Here is a 21,707-nt window from a genome sequence, read left to right on the forward strand (position 1 = left end):
GCGCGTCAGAAGTTTGCGGGCAGGGAAAGGTAGCAACAGGAACAAAGTTTGGGACGGACTCCCTCGTTAGCTGAGCGGGTTTCTCCCGTAAAATGAGCTAACATTTTTTCATCAACAAAACAACTGAACACACCCGATAACCATCAGGAAGACAACGGACCCACAAACAGCAGTTTCTTAGATGCTTTGGAAAATTGCTATAGTGAAGTGTGTGGATGTGCTGGACTGTGCTTTTTTAGCATAGTTTGGAGTGCCCCCGCCTCTTAAAATGGCTTAAAGGTCCTCGTGTTGATATATTTTAACATTTAAGATAGGGTATTTTTGTTAGCTTCTAATTTTTCACAAATACTGCGAACTTTTAATTATATATTTTTGTGCCAAAATACGCGGATTTTCCACGATCGCGCCCCCTGATTGACAGGAGCGAAGGTGAGTGTGAATTGTTTTGCAAACACTCGAGATGAAAATATGGCTACATAGTAGCCGAAATAGGCTATCATTATTTACACCAATACACTCAAGAAAACACAATGGAGCCTACTTGCCAAATCAATAAATCATCTATTGTCTGAGATTGTGCAAGGACCTTGTGATCCAACTAGCAATGCATTGTTTCTTTATTATTTGTTGAACCACTTGTTGAATCATATTTGCCTGTTTTTGCAATTGTAACAGTGCCATATCCCATAGTTCAAAAGAGTCTGCTAGCCACATTTTTAATGTTCGTGCTAATCTGATCGGATTAAAATGACAGATGAGTATTGGCCTGGAAAATTGCAGACATTGGTGCCATTCAAAGCAAACTATTCGTGTTAATAAATAATTTATAACTGGGTATAGCTACAACTGTATACTTTACTAAATTCTAGATTTGCTTGCTATTTAATGCAATTTACTGAAACGGTTAAAGGCCCTTTAATTTAAACAAGTCGACTGGGTCCGTTGCTGATGTTTTTTGCCTTCGGTTGTCAAAGCAACTTTAATTTTTGGAGGAGGAACTGAAATTGAGAAGACACTGGCCAATTGGTTTTTCTGTTTTTCATCTTTACAGATACTATATTTGGATACTTACATCACTCCCCAAGCATTAATATTTAGGCTAGTTACAGATAAAACGTGTCCCTATTGAGTCTTCATTCCTCTCATGGTAGAGACATATTAGTGTTATTCAAATGAACTTTGTGGTCTTTCTTATGAAGGGTTTATATATATATATTTAACCTTTATTTAACTAGGCAAGTCAGTTAAGAAACATTTTATTTACTGAACTACTTCAATTCTTCATAAGGTATACAATGTAAAGTCTTGATGTATGCCAATGACATTACCTTTCATCTATTCTGGATGTACTGTGGTGACAGATTTTGTTAACTTTGACCTCAATTTCTATATAACCTCCAATTAATACTCTGCCAAACGTCACCCTTCTCTGATTTGCTCAGTAAGATCACATAACAGTCCCATTAAATGTGTACATGACAAATCACAGCACAACTCACCACATAGAGGTCAAATTATTTCAAGTAAATGATTTGTGAAAACAGTGTGGAGTGCATTTCTAGAGCTCTTTGTATAATAATGGATGGAGTTGTCCTGCGTTTAGTGTAGAGAGAGGTGAGATCACGCTCTGCTTGTAGGCCAGGTCAACAACCTTGCGTTGTGCACTCTCACAACACACACACAGCTGTCAGTTTATCCTGAGTCACGGAACAACCCGTCCCCTCAGCCTCTTTGGCATGGCCCTACACCTGTGTGTGTCAGTGGGGTATGGTGAGAAAGTCTTCCATTTGAATGAGAAGTCTCATCTTCTTACTTCTGCAGGGCAGCTGCATTTAACCATCACACCATTTTTCTAGCTGTCTTATAAAACGGGAGAGTTCTGTTGTGGTCATAGTTCTCCGACACATATGGATGAGTAGAACAGATCAATGTTTTTTCATGTGATGTTGTTAGACAAGACCAGATTCAATCAACCAACCAAGCTAGGCCTCAATAGCATCCAAGGAAATGATATGTAGTTAAAAACTTTCAGTACATTTGTTTTTCATATTTAGGTGACGTTGGATTTGAAGAAGTGGGACTCCTTTAAAAAAGTTAACAGATTAACATTCTAACGGAGGTAAACAGACGAGGACCTGGTGGACAAAATGGCTACCATGGCGTCACCTGGCGACGCTATCGAGGGAGCAGCCAATGATGAGTTCAATGACATCATCAAATGGAGATCTGGTACGTCCAATCATTGACCTCTTAATTAGTAAAAAGCATTTATCTTTTGGCGCATTGTCCTTGTTGGCAGTGGCTGAGTCAACTGGTGTTACTTGTTTAATAGTGTCTGTGTATGTGTGTGTATATATGTGTGTGTGTGTCATGCATTCCGCATGAGGTCAGATAAGATATGACCACATGGCTATGTGCAGTGTGTGTGTTAACAGTCAATAGTGTGTGTGTATATGTATGTATGTATGTATGTATGTATGTATGTATGTATGTATGTATGTATGTATGTATGTATGTATGTATGTATGTATGTATGTATGTATGTATGTATGTATGTATGTATGTATGTATGTATGTATGTATGTATGTATGTATGTATGTATGTATGTATGTATGTATGTATGTATGTATGTATGTATGTATGTATGTATGTATGTATGTATGTGTGTGTGTGTGTTGCTTGTACGTGCACAAAGGCATCGGTCCAAAGGAAATGCTAACAAGGCCAGAAATCCTGTTTAAGGTGGATAACTTTAGTTCCCATTGTTGGAGTGACAGAAAGAGCCTATGGGGAAAAAGAGAGAGCAAGATATGGTTTAAGGTAAGGACTCGAGTGAGGGAGGAAGGGCACAAAGATCGGTCCAAAGGGCTAACAAGGAAGTGGATAACTTTAGTTCCCAGATGACAGAAAGAGCCTATGGGGAAAAAGAGAGAGCAAGATATGGTTTAAGGTAAGGACTCGAGTGAGGGAGGAAGGGAGATGGGGAGGAAGGAGAGATACAAAGACAGAGAAAGCAAAGGGAAAAGGAGGAATGCAGGGATGGGTTACAAGCCACACCTTTCATTCCCTCTCCTTTTGAACTCATCATTCTCATAATATGAGTTAGTCTGCCCTCAGTTTTGTGTCTGTGTGTGGCATTGAGAGCCTTTTACGTGGCAGATCTCCCATAGTGTTTGAGTGTCTTGATTGTAACAGTGATTAGGCCCAGGGTCATTGTTCTATGCAATGCTGTGCTGTGTCGTGTTGATTGTTGAAAGCATTTGAAACTGTCATCACTGGGGAGGTTGACAGTCCATGTGTCTCAGAGTCAGTGAGTGTATGCAGTCACTTTGCCACAGTTGGGAGGATATGACTGTGTTAGCCCATAGGGCAGCTACAGTGGTTATCCTTTTCCCTGGTCCTGTCTCCCAGTGGTTTTAAGTTCCAGCCCTCAGAGCGGGCACTAAGCCCAGCTTTTTGGAACGCCAGCAGATTCCAGGCCAGGAATTCAACCATTCCGTTGGACTTTGTAATTTACAACGCTTGTCTCCAGACCACAATGCTTTTCTTATAAGGATTTAGGTTGCCTAGCAACCCTAAAAGTAGTGTTTTCTTTTACCGCTCAGATGGTGAATTTAGCACATAGCTGAGGCGCTCTCTGAGAAATATAGCCGATACTAGGGATGTGACAAATGGACAATTTTGCTTAATGGTTTTCCGTTAAAACTTCAATGTCAATTCTTATATACAGTACCAGTCAAACGTTTGGACACACCTACAGATTCCAGGGTTTTTCTTATTTGTTTAAACAATTTTCTACATTGTAGAATAATAGTGAAGACATCAAAACTATGAAATAACACACATGGAATCATGTAGTAACCCAAAAAGTGTCAAATCAAAATATATTGAGATTCTTCAAAGTAACCACCCTTTGCCTTGATGACAGCTTTGCACACTCTTGGCATTCTCTCAACCAGCTTCATGAGGTGGTCACCTGGAATGCATTTCAATTAACATGTGTGCCTTGTTAATTTGTGGAATTTATTTCCTTCTTAATGCGTTTGAGCCAATCAGTTGTGTTGTGACAAGGTAGGGTTGGTATACAGAAGACGGCCCTATTTATTAAAAGACCACGTCCATATTGTGGCAAGAAAGGCTCAAATAAGCAAAAAGAAACAACAGTCCACTTTAAGACATGAATGTCAGTCAATGTGGAAAACTTCAAGAACTTTGAACGTTTCTTCAAGTGCAGTCGCAAAAACTATCAAGCGCTGTGATGAAACTGGCTCTCATGAGGACCGCCACAGGAAAGGAAGACCCAGAGTTACCTCTGCTGCAGAGTATAAGTTCATTAGAGGTTACTGCACCTCAGATTGCAGCCCAAATAAATGCTTCACGGGGTTCAAGTAACAGTCACATCTCTACATCAACTGTTCAGAGGAGACTGTGTGAATCAGGCCGAGATGGTCGAAACCACTACTAATGGACAACAATAAGAAGAAACACGCACAATGGACATCAGACAGGTGGAAATCTGTCATTTCGAGTCCAAATTTGAGATTTTATGGTTCCAACTGCCGTGTCTTTGTGAGATGCAGAGTAGGTGAATGGATGATCTCCGCATGTGTGGTTCCCACCGTGAAGCATGAAGGAGGAGGTGTGGGGGTGCTTTTCTGGTTACACACTTAACCAGCATGGCTACCACAGGATTCTGCAGCGATACGCCATCCATCTGGTTTGTGCTTAGTGGGACTGTAATTTATTTTTCAACAGGACAATAACCCAACACACCTCCAGGCTGTGTAAGGACTTTTTGAGTGCTGCATCAGATGACCTGGCCTCCACAATCACCCGACCTCAACCCAATTGAGATGGTTTGGGATGATGTGGACCGCAGAGTGAAGGAAAAGCAGCCAACAAGTGCTCAGCATATTAGGGAACTCCTTCAAGACTGTTGGAAAAGCATTCCAGGTGAAGCTGGTTGAGAGAATGCCAAGAGTGTGCAAAGCTGTCATCAAGGCAAAGGGTGGCTATTTTGAAGACGAATCTCGAATATATTTTGATTTGTTTAACACTTTTTTGGTTACTACAGGATTCCATGTGTGTAACTTCATTGTTTTGATGTCTTCGCTATTCTACAATAAAGAAAAACCCTTGAATGAGTAGGTGTGTCCAGACTTTTGACTGGTACTGTATATCTCATCAATCTACACACAATACCCCATAATGACAAAGTGAAAACAGGATTTTAGGATTTTTTATATAATTACTGTGTAGTTACATAGATACACAAATACCTTATTTACGAAAGTATTCAGACCCTTTGTTATGAGACTCAAAATTGAGCTCAGGTGCATCCTGTTTCCATTGATCATATTTGAGATGTTTCTACAACTTGATTGGAGTCCAGCTGTGGTAAATTCAATTGATTGGACATGATTTGGAAAGGCACACATCTATCTATATAAGGTCCCACATTTGACAGTGCATGTCAGATCAAAAACCACACCATGAGGTTGAAGGAATTGGCCGTAGAGCTCCGAAACAGGATTGTGTCGAGTAGCATATCTAGGGAAGGATACCAAAACAATTCTGCAGTGTTGAAGGTCTCCAAGAACACAGTGGCCTCCATCATTCTTAAATGGAAGAAGTTTGGAACCGCCAAGACTCTTCCTAGAGCTGGCCGCCCGGACAAACTGAGCAATCGGTGGAGAAGTGCCTTGGTCAGGGAGGTGACCAAGAACCCGATGGTCACTCTGAAGGAGCTCCAGAGTTTCTCTTTGGAGATGGGAGAACCATCTCTGCAGCACGACACAAATCAGGCCTTTATGGTAGAGTGGCCAGACAGAAGACATTCCTCAGTAAAAGGTACATGACAGCCCACTTGGAGTTTGCCAAAAGGCACCTAAAGGACTCTCAGACTATGAGAAACAAGATTCTCTGGTCTGATGAAACCAAGTTTGAATTCTGGCCAGAATCCAAGCGTCACATCTGGAGGAAACCATCCCTACGGTGAAGAACCAAAATCCATTAAAAATGGTAAAAATCAATAACTAATTCATTGTTTGTCACAGAAACATAAAAATAGATATGGTTTATTATATAAATGTCGAGCATACTTTTACAAACTTTGGTTTTGAATATAAATTCCAGTTTTGATTTGATAGAAATACATAAAGTCTATCAAATGCCATTTAAAGATGTATAAATCAATAACAAATTCACTGATTGTCACAGGAATATCAAGGACTTCAGACTGGGGTGAAGGTTTACCTTCAACAAGACAATGACCCTAAGCACACAGCCAAGACAATGCAGGAGTGGCTTTGGGACAAGTCTCTGAATGTCCTTGAGTGGCACAGCCAGAGCACAGACTTGAACCCAATCAAACATCTCTGGAGAGACCTGCAAATAGCTGTGTAACAATGCTCCCAATCCAACCTGACAGAGCTTGTGAGGCTCTGCAGAGAAGAATGGGAGAAACTCCCCAAGCTTGTAGCATCATACTCAAGAAGACTGGAGGCTGTAATCACTGCCAAAGGTGCTTCAAAAAAGTACAGAGTAAAGGGTCTGAATGCTTATGTAAATCTGTATTTCAGTTGTTTTTAAAAAATAAATTTGCAAACATTTCCAAAAAGCTGTTTTTGCTTTGTCATTATGGGGTATTGTCGGTATATTGATGAGGGGGAAAAAAACAATTTAATCCATTTTAGAATAAGTCTGTAACGTAACAAAATGTGGAAAAAGTCAAGGGGTCTGAATACTTTCTGAATGCACTGTGTGTGTGTGTGTGTGTGTGTGTGTGTGTGTGTATGGCAGTAAGGCCCAGCAGGTAAAAAAAGGCTGAGGTGATTTTTCCCTCCAACAGCAGTGTGTTGGTTACGATAAATAATCATTAACAGGGAATAGACTCACACTTCACTGAGCTGGTGTTAAGAGGGAGGACAGCAGTGTCCAGGCCCCCCCCACACACACACACACACACTATTTCTCTTATCAACAGAAACACTTCACATCACTGCATGCTGAAGACTTCAGATGGGCAGTCGTTTTAAACTATGGATTCTAAACATTGATCTCACTGCAGTCAAGCAGGCTTGGATCACACACACAGGCCTTTATTGTGTGTGTGTTCTTGTGTTTAATCACTGATGTTTGCTTAAATATGCCTAGGACGTTTGTCCGATTTTAGAGATTTTGTAAGAATAAGATGGCCTGAGAGTGTAATTCTTAAAACATCAGTATGCAACTTTTTGGGCGACCTGACCATATTCCCATAGAACTATGTGTTATAGATCTGTCATTCTCGTTGAAAACAAGTCTAAGTGGGAGATCTGTTCTATGTTAGCTATTTCTATTCTTCCCGTAAAGTTTTGTTTTTGTGTCTTTTACTTTCAGTTTTGTACACCAACTTGTAACAGCTGAAAATACAATATTTCTGGTCTATTTAAATCTATTTCACAGTGGTTTAGATGGTACAATCATTACACTAGACTTGGTTGTTTTGTCACAAAAATCTAATTAGGCAAATGTTCGCATCCAGGAAATAGGGGAGCAATTTCTGCATAGTGCATCTTTAAGGTATAAAACCTTGTCTGAGTAACGATCTGGGAGAAAGGGAGAGGAGAGGTTGTTTTGGGGCAGCGCATGGAAGAGGGGGACAGGTGGAGAGATGTTTTTACTGAAGGATGTATGGGGGGGTGGACTGTCCACTGCACCCTTTCACTTAATCCCTCTTATTAAAGACTGGTAAAGGTAATTGTAACGGTTTTCATGTGGTGAAGGAGAGTCGGACCAAAATGCAGCGTGTAGATTGCGATCCATGTTTAATGAACAAACGTAAACACAAATTAACACAAACACTACAAAACAAAGAACGTAATGAACGAAACGAAAACCGAAACAGCCTATACTTGTGAAAACGTGCTTCTACACCTGCATTGCTTGCTGTTTGGGGTTTTAGGCTGGGTTTCTGTACAGCACTTTGAGATATCAGCTGATGTACGAAGGGCTATATAAATACATTTGATTTGATTTGAAAACTAACAAAGACAGGAACAAGGACACTAAGGACAATCACCCACGACAAACTCAAAGAATATGGCTGCCTAAATATGGTTCCCAATCAGAGACAACGATAAACACCTGCCTCTGATTGAGAACCACTCCAGACAGCCATAGACTTTGCTAGATCACCCCACTAGCTACAATCCCAATATATACACACCACATACAAAAACCCATGCCACACCCTGGCCTGACCCAATACATGAAGATAAACACAAAATACTTCGACCAGGGCGTGACAGTAATGGTGTGTGTGTGCACAATGTAGGATTTCCCATCAAACACTGGGGTTCTCTCTTGGTTCTGTCACCCCCCCCACACACAAAGAAGGCCAGTTGGCAGGAACTTGTGTTCAGTTAATATTTGTGTCAGTGGACAACAGCATAGTTAGAAAAAACAGGTTGGAACAACCAAAATAGCTGTCAGGGTTGGGCTTGGGTATTTGGTATTGGTTGAGTGAAAGCCATTTGTCATGAGAAGCCATGCAGACATGCTATAATTATAGCCTGCACTCTCAGCTGCTGGGTGCCCCTGGCCCTCACACAGACCAACATTATGGTAGTCTTAAAGGACATAAGTAGGTACACATCATTACATAGAGGGCTTCCCTGCTTGCATTTTGAGAGAGATAATAATAATAATACACACACACACACAGTCACACTCAGACACTCTTCGTCTCTCTCTCTCCCTCTGTGTCTTTTTCTCCTAATTAGTAATGTGTAATTTTCCCAGTGAGGGACATTTTTTGTGTGTGTGTGTGTTTGCATGTCTCCAGAGGATGGAGGATAACTTTGTGTCAGAGAGGCGGCCATGCCAATCCACTCTGGCTAAACAACCAGCCACTCCACTGGGAACGCCATCAGAATGCCACTGATGGGCTCAGGACGAGAGCGATAACAGACACACACACCCCATGCACACGTTCAGACGCCACTCTTGCTCTCTCTCTTTCTCCTCTCTCTCTTACTCTCACCTCTTCTCTCTCCCCCCCATTCAACGAAGGGGGCCAGACCGGTCTCATGTCTTCCAGCCTCAAGAGTTATGTAAACCCACCGGACCAGGAGAGAGAGAGGGGGGGGAGAGAGAGACAGAGAGACCGAGCCTAGTAGCACCAGCCATCAGCACTCAATGGAGAATGCACAGAAGAGGGCCATGTTTTTTTATTCAATGATTAGATGTGTAATTATCAGGATGGAGCACTATTCTCTACCTAACTACCTCCTGCTCTGCCCCTCCTCCTCCTGCTGACGACACAGCCTGTCTGCTGGGAAAGATCAAAGGTCAAATGACCCAAGGGAATAGAGCTGTTGTTTATCAGAGTAGACTTTAGTTTTACACCCCCCTCATCGCCCGTACGTCTCAGTCACTTACATGTCCTGAGAATACCTGAACACGTTCCCTGTGTGTCATTCGAGACCAGTGTGCTGGAAAAGCTGGTTAATAGGGATGGGTATGGGTACCGAACGGACGTCAAAAATCCATCTTTAATCAGAGATCACATTTTGTTGAAATACTATGAAACATTTAGGTTGAAAGGTTGTCTTGAAGACAACATTAATGTGCTTTGACTCTAGTGTTCCATTTGTACATGTGCATTTGAGGGACACAACAAAAAATAAACCGAGCCAAGCATCACACAGTTCTGTACCCTAAATTTCCTTTCCCCTTCATGTCTCACTCAGTCAATTGCGTGTACCGACCAAAATAAACGTCTATAAATTAGAGGTCGACCGATTTAATTAGGGCCGATTTCAAGTTTTCATAACAATCTGTAATCGGCATTTTTGGACACTGATTACATTGTATTCCACGAGGAAACTGCGTGGCAGGCTGACCACCTGTTACGTGAGTGCAGCAGAGAGCCAAGGTAAGTTGCTAGCTAGCATTAAACTTATCTTATAAAAACAATCAATTTCAACATAATCACTAGGTAACTACACATGGTTGATGATATTACTAGTTTAACTAGCTTGTCCTGCGTTGCATATAATCAATGCGGTGCCTGTTAATTTATCATCAAATCACAGCCTACTTCGCCAAAGAGGTGATGATTTAACAAAAGCGCATTCGTGAAAAAAGCACAATCGTTGCACCAATGTACCTAACCATAAACATCAATGCCTTTCTTAAAATCAATACACAAATATATATTTTTTAAACCTGCATATTTAGTTCATGTTAAATTCATGTTAGCAAGCAATATTAACTAGGGAAATTGTATCACTTCTCTTGCGTTCTGTGCAAGTAGAGTCAGGGTATATGCAGCAGTTTGGGCCGCCTGGCTCGTTGCAAACTGTGTGAAGACCATTTCTTCCTAACAAAGACTGTAATTAATTTGCCAGAAATGTACATAATTATGACATAACATTGAAGGTTGTGCAATGTAACAGCAATATTTAGACTTAGGGTTGCCACCAGTTTGATAAAATACGGAACAGTTCCATATTTCACTGAAAGAATAAACGTTTTTTCCCCCGAAATTATAGTTTCCGGATTTGACCATATTAATGACCTAAGGATCGTATTTCTGTGTGTTATTATATTATAATTAATTATATTATTTGATAGAGCAGTCTGACTGAGCGGTGGTAGGCAGCAGCAGGCTCGTAGGCATTAATTCGAACAGCACTTTCCTGCGTTTGCCAGCAGCTCTACGTTGTGCTTCAAGCATTGCACTGTTTATGACTTCAAGCCTATCGAGATTAGGCTGGCAATACTATAGTGCCTATAAGAACATCCAATAGTCAAAGGTATATGAAATACAAATGATATAGAGAGAAATAGTCCTATAATAACTACAACCTAAAACTTCTTAACTGGGAATATTGAAGACTCATGTTAAAAGGAACCACCAGCTTTCATATGTTCTCATGTTCTGAGCAAGGAACTTAAACGTTAGCTTTCTTACATGGCACCAATTGCACTTTTACTTTCTTCTCCAAAACTGTTTTTGCATTATTTAAACCAAATTGCATATGTTTAATTATTTATTTGAGACTAAATTGATTTTACTGATGTATTATATTAAGTTAAAATAAGTGTTCATTCAGTATTGTTATATATATATATATAAATATATATATAAAAATTGGCTGATTAATCGGTATCGTCTTTTCTTGGTCCTCCAATCTGTATCGGCTTTGAAAAATCATAATCATCGCTAGCTAACAGAACAGATCTCCCACTTAGACTTGCTTTCAACGAGAATGACAGATCGTGTTAACAACCGTGTAATCACAAATTCAAAATGAACTGGTTAACTGCAGTGCAGAAATATGTGTTCCTGACATTGTGCTGCAGTTTTGTTATAATTTGCTTAAGTTTCGAACACACCAACAGCGGTATTGTATTTTAGGACACCAGAGTTACATTCATTTCCAACGAAATGCTGCGTTTGCCTTGCAGCACTGCATTGCAGAGGCAGTTGCAGTGCGTTCGATTTGGTGCATACGTTGGCTTTATGGAATATATGCGTCAAACTGTATGCGTAGACGGCTTGACAGAAATTGTAGCAGAAGGTAACTGTTGAACTTTTGTTGCATTCATATCCAGATGATGCTGCATACTATTTTGCGCAATGACGCTGCCGGTGTGTTCAAAGAGTTACGCCAAAATAGCAGGCAACATCATCTGGATATGTGTGCAACAGAAGTTCAACATTCACCTTCAGAATGTACTTCTGGTGGACCAAAATGACATAAACTATCGGTGTGATCTGTCTGGACCTCAAAGCCAGTTCCACTGCATGTTTCCATTGTTCCCCTCTAATCAGGGTTCTGATTTAGACCTGGGACACCAGGTGGGTGATTCCCCTCTAATCAGGGTTCTGATTTAGACCTGGGACACCAGGTGGGTGATTCCCCTCTAATCAGGGTTCTGATTTAGACCTGGGACACCAGGTGGGGTTCTCAGGGTTCTGATTTAGACCTGGGACACCAGGTGGGTGTCAGGGTTCTGATTTGACCTGGGACACCCTCTAATCAGGGTTCTGATTTAGACCTGGGACACCAGGTGGGTGATTCCCCTCTAATCAGGGTTCTGATTTAGACCTGGGACACCAGGTGGGTGATTCCCCTCTAATCAGGGTTCTGATTTAGACCTGGGACACCAGGTGGGTGATTCCCCTCTAATCAGGGTTCTGATTTAGACCTGGGACACCTAGTGGGTGATTCCCCTCTAATCAGGGTTCTGATTTAGACCTGGGACACCTAGTGGGTGATTCCCCTCTAATCAGGGTTCTGATTTAGACCTGGGACACCAGGTGGGTGATTCCCCTCTAATCAGGGTTCTGATTTAGACCTGGGACACCAGGTGGGTGATTCCCCTCTAATCAGGGTTCTGATTTAGACCTGGGACACCAGGTGGGTGTGCAATTAATGATCAGGTAGAACAGAAAACCAGAATCATTAAGCCTGGGCCTACTCACCAAACAGATGTCCTGGCCGTAATTCATCCCCATGCAGTGTTCAATTTAGAATTGTTCATCCATGTAGAAAATTCCAAGGAACAGACATAATACAGTCAAACGTCTGTATATCGAAAATAGGACAGATTTTGGTTTGTATCCCTGAAAAAAGTGTTTTTTTCACCATGCCAATTTGAGCCCTGTTTCAAATGACCAATAACTGCTCCAGACACAAGATGCAAATCACTTTGCACTATTCTGTTTTTATTTTATTCTGTTATTACATAATGTTTTTTTACTATAAAATAGGTGTCTTGACTGTGACAAGGGCTCGGGAAATAGGAGCGTCTTGTCTGCTAAAATGAACAAAACAAAGCTATGTCATTGTACAGCCATAGGCTTCTACAATTCAAGCACCACAGTGCTAAGGTTATTACCTTTTTGATGATCGTGTTCCACTATAAAATATAACCAGGGAGTAGCGGATTACATCCCTTACATGTAAGGGATTACAAAAAAATAGGTAACTGTAATACGTTACATTGCCTGCAAAACTATTGTAATCAGATTAGATACGTTTGAAAAAGTAGATTACTTTGAGGATTACTTTTAAATTCAGAAAGGATGTTTGCGGAAAAAAATCTTTGACACTTCTGTTTCTCAATGACATTCAAATCAGCATTGAAAAAAGGCCAAGTTTAAATTTGTTCCACGTGAGCAAGTCTGACCACAAGTCAGAGACCACTATGATGACACACCAAATGTTTTTGATGGATCGCGGGAAAAGAGCAGGAATGGGTGTTTGTAGGCTACAGTACAAGCTATGTTTTACTATGGTGCGACTGCTGTCGGCATCCAAATATTATCCAATTTGAATAAACGCTTGGAGGTAAGGATGACAGCATTGTTGTAGTCTACGGCAATACGGATTTCACTTATTATTGATATCTACATAGCGCATTGACGTGAACCACACTGCTGCTCTCTCATTTAGCTATTTGTGCCTTACGGATTGTGCTTATTGTAGATGGCTGTTCAAAAATGTGTATTTCAACCCAATAATGGTTGAATTCAAGAAGTTTAAGCTGCCTATCAATCATTGTTTTTGAAATCAGTGGACAGCTGTAACGACCTGGGCGTAGTGGGTGCGGAGTCAGGCGCAGGAGGCAGAAAGTTCAGGATAGCGTTTATTACGCACAGGGAAAAAACAGAGCTCGCCAAGAATACCGGGCGCACAATAACAAATGCCCAACGCAACACGTACTGCCACACAGAAACACAGTGGGAGACATAGTTAAGCTCGCACAAAGAGCAGGCGGGCCTACCAGCTTAAATAGCCCAACTAATCAACCTCAACAAAGGAGCAGGTGAAACTAAACAGACAAAACAAACAGAAAAGGGAAAAGGGATCGGTGGCCGCTAGTAGGCCGGTGACTACAACCACCGAGCGCCACCCGAACAGTGGGAGGAGCCACCTTCGGAAGGAGTCGTGACAACAGCCAGTGAAAATGCGCTCATTCCCAGTGGTTCAGAAGTTTACATACACTCAAACTCAATTAGTATTTGGTAGCATTGCCTTTACATTTTTTTAAAACTTGGGTAAAATGTTTTGGGTAGCCTTCCACAAGCTTCTAACAATAAGTTGGATAAATTTCGGCCCATTCCTCCAGACAGAACTGATGTAACTGAGTCAGGTTTGTAGGCCTCCTTGCTCACACACGCTTTTTCAGTTCTGCCCACAAATTGTCTATGGGATTGAGGTCAGGGCTTTGTGATGGCCACTCCAATACCTTGACTTTGTTGTTCTTCAGCTATTTTGCCACAACTTTGGAAGTATGCTTGTGGTCATTGTCCATTTGGAAGACCCATTTGCGACCAAGCTTTAACTTCCTGACTGATGTCTTGAGATGTTGCTTCAATATATCCACATATTTTTCCAACCCCATGATGCCATCTATTTTGTGAAGTGCACCAGTCCCTCCTGCAGCAAAGCACCCCCACAACATGATGCTGCCACCCCAGTGCTTCATGGTTGGGATGGTGTTCTTCGGCTTGCAAGCCTCCCCCTTTTTCCTCCAAACATAACGATGGTCATTATGGCCAAACAGTTCTATTTTTGTTTCATCAGACCAGAGGACATTTCTCCAAGAAGTACGATCTTTGTCCCCATGTGCAGTTGCAAACCGTAGTCTGGCTTTTTTATGGAGGTTTTTGAGCAGTGGCTTCTTCCTTGCTGAGCGGCCTTTCAGGTTATGTCGATTTGGGCTCGTTTTACTGTGGATATAGATACTTTTGTACCTGTTTCCTCCAGCATCTTCACAAGGTCCTTTGATATTGTTCTGGGATGGATTTGAACTTTTCTCACCAAAGTACATTCATCTCTAGGAGGCAGAATGCGTCTCCTTCCTGAGCGGTATGACAGCTGCGTGGTCCCATGGTGTTTATACTTGCGTGTTATTGTTTGTACAGATGAACATGGTACCTTCAGGCGTTTGGAAATTGCTTCCAAGGATGAACCAGACAAATTTTCTTCTGAGGTCTTGGCTGATTTCTTTTGATTTTCCCATGATGTCAAGCACAGAGGCACTGAGTTTGAAGGTAGGCCTTGAAATACATCCACAGGTTCACCTCCAATTGACTCAAATGATGTCAATTAGCCTATCAGAAGCTTCTAAAGACATGACATAATTTTCTGGAATTTTCCAAGCTGTTTAAAGGCACAGTCAACTTAATGTATGTAAACTTCTGACCCACTGGAATTGTGATACAGTATTTTTGTCATGCCGAAAGTAGATGTCCTAATCGACTTGCTAAAGTTTGTTAACAAGAAATTTGTGGTGTGGTTGAAAAACAAGTTTTAGTGACTCCAACATAAGTGTATGTAAACTTCCTACTTCAACTGTATATCCATACAATGACTAATAAGCATAATACATACTCAATTTATGTCACAAATAGTATGGTTAGTGTAGTTAGTATGAGTATTCAAACACAGCTAGAGTGCTCCGGGTACTCGCCTCTATCTCCCGCTCTCACTACCTGAAATGTATATTTCTCCTCTACATTGTTTGTGATTTGAGGTGTGTGTGTGTGCATGCTCACTTTTACCTGTACAACTAGCTTGATAGACTAGTTGAACATGTCATTGTTGCAGCCAGTGGAATGTGTCAGGGATGAACCAGAGGGTGTGTTTATGCTTTATTGAGTCTGTGTCATCACACATCATTCCTTTCCCTTAATGATTAATATATCGATGCCACAATACCTCCTTATGCCGCACCGACCCTGTTGTCTGCAAGTCCAAGAGAGAGAGACATGAACACAGAGATACAGACAGACATGGATTATAGTGTTATAAGGTTCCGTTTTAAAGGCTGTCTGTTTCTGATCTGGAACAAGTTACGAGGTCCAAGTCATCAGAAACATTACCGGGAGCACTTTTCAACACAACCTCAGCAGCATAGTGTTCACCGTTCAACACCAGATATACAAGGTGTACTTCGCTTCACAAACCCAGCCAGCTGTATAGCCAGGGACAATGGTATTGGACACACTGGGGGAGAGTAAAACAGACACACTATATATACAAAACTATGTTGACACCCCTTCAAATTTGGACACACTGCCATGCAAATCTCCATAGACAAATATTGCCTGTAAAATGGCCTTACTGAAGAGCTCAGTGACTTTCAACGTGGAACCGTTGCCACATTTCGATGCCACCTTTCCAACAAGTCAGTTCATTAAATTTCTGCCCTGCTAGAGCTTCCCCGGTCAACTGTAAGTGTTGTTATTGTGAAGTGGAAATGTCTAGGAGCAACAATGGGTCAGCCGAGAAGTGGTAGGCCACACAAGCTCACAGAACGGGACTGCCGAGTGCTGAAGCGCGTAACGTGTAAAAAAAAAAATATGTCCTCGGTTTCAACACTCCCGAGTTCCAAACTGCCTCTGGAAGCAACGTCAGCACAATAACTGTTCATCGGGTGCTTTATGAAATGGGTTTCCATGGCCGAGCAGCCACATACAAGCCTAAGATCACCATGCGCAATGCCAAGCGTTGACTAGAGTGGCGTAAAGCTCGCCACCATTGGACTCTGGATCAGTGGAAATGTGTTCTCTGGTGATGAATCATGCTTCACCATCTGGCAGTCCATCGGAAGAATCTGGGTCTGGCGGATGCCAGGAGAACGTTACCTGCCCGAATGCATAGTGCCAACTGTAAAGTTTGGTGGAGAATAAATAATGGTCTGGGGCTGTTTTTCATGGTTCTGGCTAAGCCCCATAGTTGCAGTGAAGGGAAATCTTAACACTACAGCATACAATGACATTGTACACGATTCTGTGCTTCCAACTTTGTTGCAACAGTTTGGGGAAGGCCCTTTCCTGTTTCAGCATGACAATGCCCCTGTGCACAGCTTCTGAGCTCCTATTAGCAGCAAATATTAATTTAAAAAAGGAAATGAATGTGTTCATGCAAAAAATATATTGTACGGAATCTCGTAATTCGTTACACTAATCAAAACGAATTGCACTGACTCGTTTCAAGCTATAACGTATCGTTCCTGTAAGGTATCGGAGCCCTTGTTTCTAGATGCTATCGAATCATTCATGAAAGGAGAGATGCACATTCTCTCTCTCTGTCTCTCTATCACACACACACACACACACACACACACACACACACACACACACACACACAGGCAAACATAACATACACTGTGTGTGTTTGTGTGGTTACAAGATGGCGCCAACAGAGAGGGCCGCCTCGCTACTAGTCCTAAGGAAACTTAGCATTATTTGTTTTTTTAATGAATTCATCATTATTACATTGTTAGCCCAGAAAATCTTAAGTGTTATTACATACAGCCGGGAAGAACTATTGGATATCAGAGCGACGTCAACTTACCAGCACTACGACCAGTAATACGACTTTCCCGAAGCGGATCCTTTGTCCGAACCACCCAGGGTATTGGAACTGATTCCAGAGGCTTCCCAAAACAGTGTCACCGCAGAAGAGGTAAACATAGAGGCCTTATGATCAGTCACTTCGGAGGCGCTCACACCACCCACCGCTTCCGATTATATTACTCGCTCCATTCTCTAGATAGCAAGGTAGACAAAATTAGGGCAAGGGTTGCTTTCCAGAGGGGCATCAGGGACTGTAACACGGAAACATGGCTCTCTTGGCATATGCTGTCGGAGTCAGTACAGCCACCGATATTCTTTGTGCGTCGTGCCGACAGAAATAACCATCTCTCTGGGAAGAAGAAGGACTGGTGTGGTGTGTATGTTTCATGACTAATATCTCATAGTGTAATTGTAACAACGTACAGGAACTCAAGTCCTTTTGTTCACCTGACCTAGAATTCCTCACAATCAAATGCCAACCGTATTATCTCCCAAGAGAATTGTCACAGCCGTATATATCCCCGCTTAACTTCTTGACGCTACCCATCCCTTAAGCGGGATAATTGTCATCAGCAACCTCTGAATAGCATAGCGCCCCAGTCAAATAATATTACTAAAAATATTCATATATCACAAGTGCAATATTGCAAAACACAGCTTAGCCTTTTGTTAATCCACCTGTCGTCTCAGATTTAGAAATTACGCTTTACAGCGAAAGCAATCCAAGCGTTTGTGTAAGTTTATTGATCGCATGACAAAACATTAAGTACACTTAGCATCAGGTAGCTTGGTCACGAAAATCAGAAAAGCAATCAAATGAATCGTTTGATCTTCAGATGTTTTCACTCACGAGACTCCCAGTTACACCACCACATGTTCCTTTTGTTCCATAAAGATTATTTTTATATCCAAAATACCTCGGTTTGTTTGTCGCGTTATGTTCAGAAATCCACAGGAAAGAGCGGTCACGACAACAGACGAAAATTCCAAATAATATCCATAATGTCCACAGAAACATGTCAAACGTTTTTTATAATCAATCGTCAGGTTGTTTTTAAAATATATATTCGATAATATATCAACCGGGAGTGTAGGTTTTTCAATCGGACAGGGAGAAACAATGGCCGCTTTACACTGTTGCGCAAAACTCACTATGAGAGCCCCCACCTATCCACTTACGCAATGTGATCTTTCTCGCTTATTTGTCAAAATAAAAGCCTGAAACTATGTCTAAAGACTGTTGACACCTTAGGGATGCCATGGAAAAGGTTTCAAAATAAGAGGCACTTCCTGATTGGATTTTCCTCAGGTTTTCGCCTGCAATATCAGTTCTGTTATACTCACAGACAATATTTTGACCGTTTTGGAAACGTTAGAGTGTTTTCTATCCTAATCAGACAATTATATGCATGTTCTAGTTTCTGGGGCTGAGAAATAGGCAGTTTGAAATGGGTACGTTTTTTAGCCAAAAACTAAAATACTGCCCCCTACACGCAAAATGTTAAGCCGACACCACGACGGCCCTCAAGGAACTTCACTGGACTTTATGCAAGCTTGGAAACCACATTTCATGAGGCTGCATTTATTGTAGCTGGGGATTTCAACAAAACAAATTTGAGAACAAGGCTACCAAAATTCTATCAGCATATTGATTGTAGCACTCGTGATGGCAAAATTCTGGATCACTGCTACTCTATCTTCCGAGATGCATACAAGGCCCTCCCCCACCCTCCCTTCGGCAAATCTGACCACAATTCCATTTTGCTCCTCCCTTCCTATAGGCAGAAACTCAAACAGGATGCACCCATGACAAGGACTATTCAATGTTGGTCTGACCAATCAGAATCCACGCTTAAAGATTGTTTTGATCACACGTACCGGGATATGTTCCGGGTAGTGTCAGAGAATAATACCGATTTATATGCTGATTCAGTGAGTGAGTTCATAAGGAAGCGCATAGGAGATGTTGTACCTACTGTGACTATTAAAACCTTACTAACCAGAAACCGTGGATAGATGGCGGCATTTGCGCAAAACTGAAAGTTGACTGGGAATATGGCCGAATACAAACAGTGTAGTTACTCCCTCCGCAAAGCAATCAAACAAGCGAAATGTCAGTATAGAGACAAAGTGGAGTCGCAATTCAACGGCTTAGACACGAGACGTATGTGGCAGGGTCTACAGACAATCACGGACTACAAAAGGAAAACCATCCACGTCACGGACACTGACGTCTTGCTTCCAGACAAACTAAACACCTTCTTTGCCCGCTTTGAGGATAATACAGTGCCACCTTGGCCAGCTACCAAGGACTGTGGGCTCTCCTCCGTGGCCGACATGAGTAAGACATTTAAACGTGTTAACCCTCGTAAGGCTGCCGGCCCAGACGGCATCCCTAGCCTCGTCCTCAGAGCATGCACAGACCAACTGGCTGGTGTGTTTACGGACATATTCAATCTCTCCCTATCCCAGTCTGCTGTTCCCACATGCTTCAAGATGACCACCATTGTTCCTGTACCCAAGAAGGCAAAGGTAACTGAACTAAATGACTATCGCCCCTTAGCACTCACTTCTGTCATTATGAAGTGCTTTGAGAGACTAGTTAAGGATCATATCACCTCCACCTTACCTGTCACCTTAGACCCACTTAAATGTGCGTACCACCCCAATAGGTCCACAGACGATGCAATCGCCATCACTCTGCACACTGCCCTGTCCCTTCTGGACAAGAGGAATACCTATGCAAGAATGCTGTTCATTGACTACAGCTCAATGTTCAACACCACAGTACCCTCCAAGCTCATCACTAAGCTAAGGACCCTGGGACTAAACACCTCCCAACCGAAAGGTTGGTTCAAATCCCTGAGACGACAGGTGAAAAATCTGTCTGTGCCATTGAGCAAGGTACTTAACCCTAATTGCTCCTGCAAGTTGCTCAGATAAGAGCGTCTGCTAAATGACGAAAACGTAAATGTGATGAGAGCCTTATTATTCTCAGCTCTCTGTTCTCGTCTTTCTCTCTCTTTCTACATTTCTCTCACCCCATTCCCTTTCCCATCTCTGTTTCTCACCCCTTTCCCATCTCTGTTTCTCACCCCTTTCCCATCTCTGTTTCTCACCCCTTTCCCATCTCTGTTTCTCACCCCTTTCCCATCTCTGTTTCTCACCCCTTTCCCCATCTGTTTCTCACCCCTTTCCCATCTGTTTCTCACCCCTTTCCCATCTCTGTTTCTCACCCCTTTCCCATCTCTGTTTCTCACCCCTTTCCCATCTCTGTTTCTCACCCCTTTCCCCTTTCCCATCTCTGTTTCTCACCCCTTTCCCATCTCTGTTTCTCTTTCCCATCCCCTTTCCCATCTCTGTTTCTCATCCCCTTTCCCATCTCTGTTTCTCACCCCTTTCCCATCTCTGTTTCTCACCCCTTTCCCATCTCTGTTTCTCACCCCTTTCCCATCTCTGTTTCCCATCTCTGTTTCTCCCCTTTCCCATCTCTGTTTCTCACCCCTTTCCCATCTCTGTTTCTCACCCCTTTCCCATCTCTGTTTCTCACCCCTTTCCCATCTCTGTTTCTCACCCCTTTCCCATCTCTGTTTCTCACCCCTTTCCCATCTCTGTTTCTCACCCCTCCCTGTGCCTTTATGGACTGCTGATGTTCCCTGTCATTATTCTTAAGAAGGATTTGGGGGCACAGACCCAGAGCCACTGAACAGAACGTCGATCTCCTTTTGCATGTGTGTGTGTGTGTGTTTGTTCGTGTGACGTGCACCATGCGTCTGTGTGTTGTCATTGGGGTTAATGCTTTGAAAGAGAGAGGCTCGCTAGCTAATGTTGCTTTGATGACTCATTGTTGTTGTCAAAATCAGGGTAACAAGAGGGTGTGTGAGAGTTCATATGTATGTGTTAGAGTGTAGGAAACTAAACAGTAGGCCTACTGTTTAGGTTGTGTGGTGTATTTAGGTGGCGTGCGTGTGTGCGTGCACGTGTGCGTGCACGTGTGTGTGCGTGCACGTGTGTGTGCGTGCACGTGTGTGTGCGTGCACGTGTGTGTGCGTGCACGTGTGTGTGCGTGCACGTGTGTGTGTGTTGTGATGGCACTGCTCTCCAAGTGCCAGAACCCAGCTGGAAATGGGAGGGAAAGCTCCATTCGGATTTCAGTGTGTGTGGAAATTTGGGACAGAAGCGGAGGCCAAGATATTCCCCTAGGGTGTGGCTGTGTGAATGCTACACATTTAAACTCCTCTGTCAGGGAGTAGGCCTACTGCCCAGGGGAGAAAGTATTCAACTGTAGTGCTTGAAACCCTATTGTGCCTGTGTCACAGTGTCTGTTTAGTTGTGTTCACG

At 42.3% G+C, this 21,707-nt stretch overlaps 1 protein-coding gene across 1 annotated transcript in view; it reads left to right on the forward strand.

Moving 5' to 3' along the window:
* The window catches only part of utrn (utrophin), a 334,500-nt gene continuing 312,793 nt past the window's right edge, over positions 1 to 21,707 (forward strand). The window contains exons 1-2 of the mRNA XM_042300851.1: positions 1 to 429; positions 2,055 to 2,229. Coding sequence (XP_042156785.1) covers positions 2,148 to 2,229 — 82 coding nt within the window. The 5' untranslated portion in view covers positions 1 to 429; positions 2,055 to 2,147. The remainder of the gene's footprint in view (positions 430 to 2,054; positions 2,230 to 21,707) is intronic.

This window comes from Oncorhynchus tshawytscha, linkage group LG18 (genome assembly GCF_018296145.1).
Source record: "Oncorhynchus tshawytscha isolate Ot180627B linkage group LG18, Otsh_v2.0, whole genome shotgun sequence".
NCBI classification, from domain to species: Eukaryota; Metazoa; Chordata; class Actinopteri; order Salmoniformes; family Salmonidae; genus Oncorhynchus; species Oncorhynchus tshawytscha.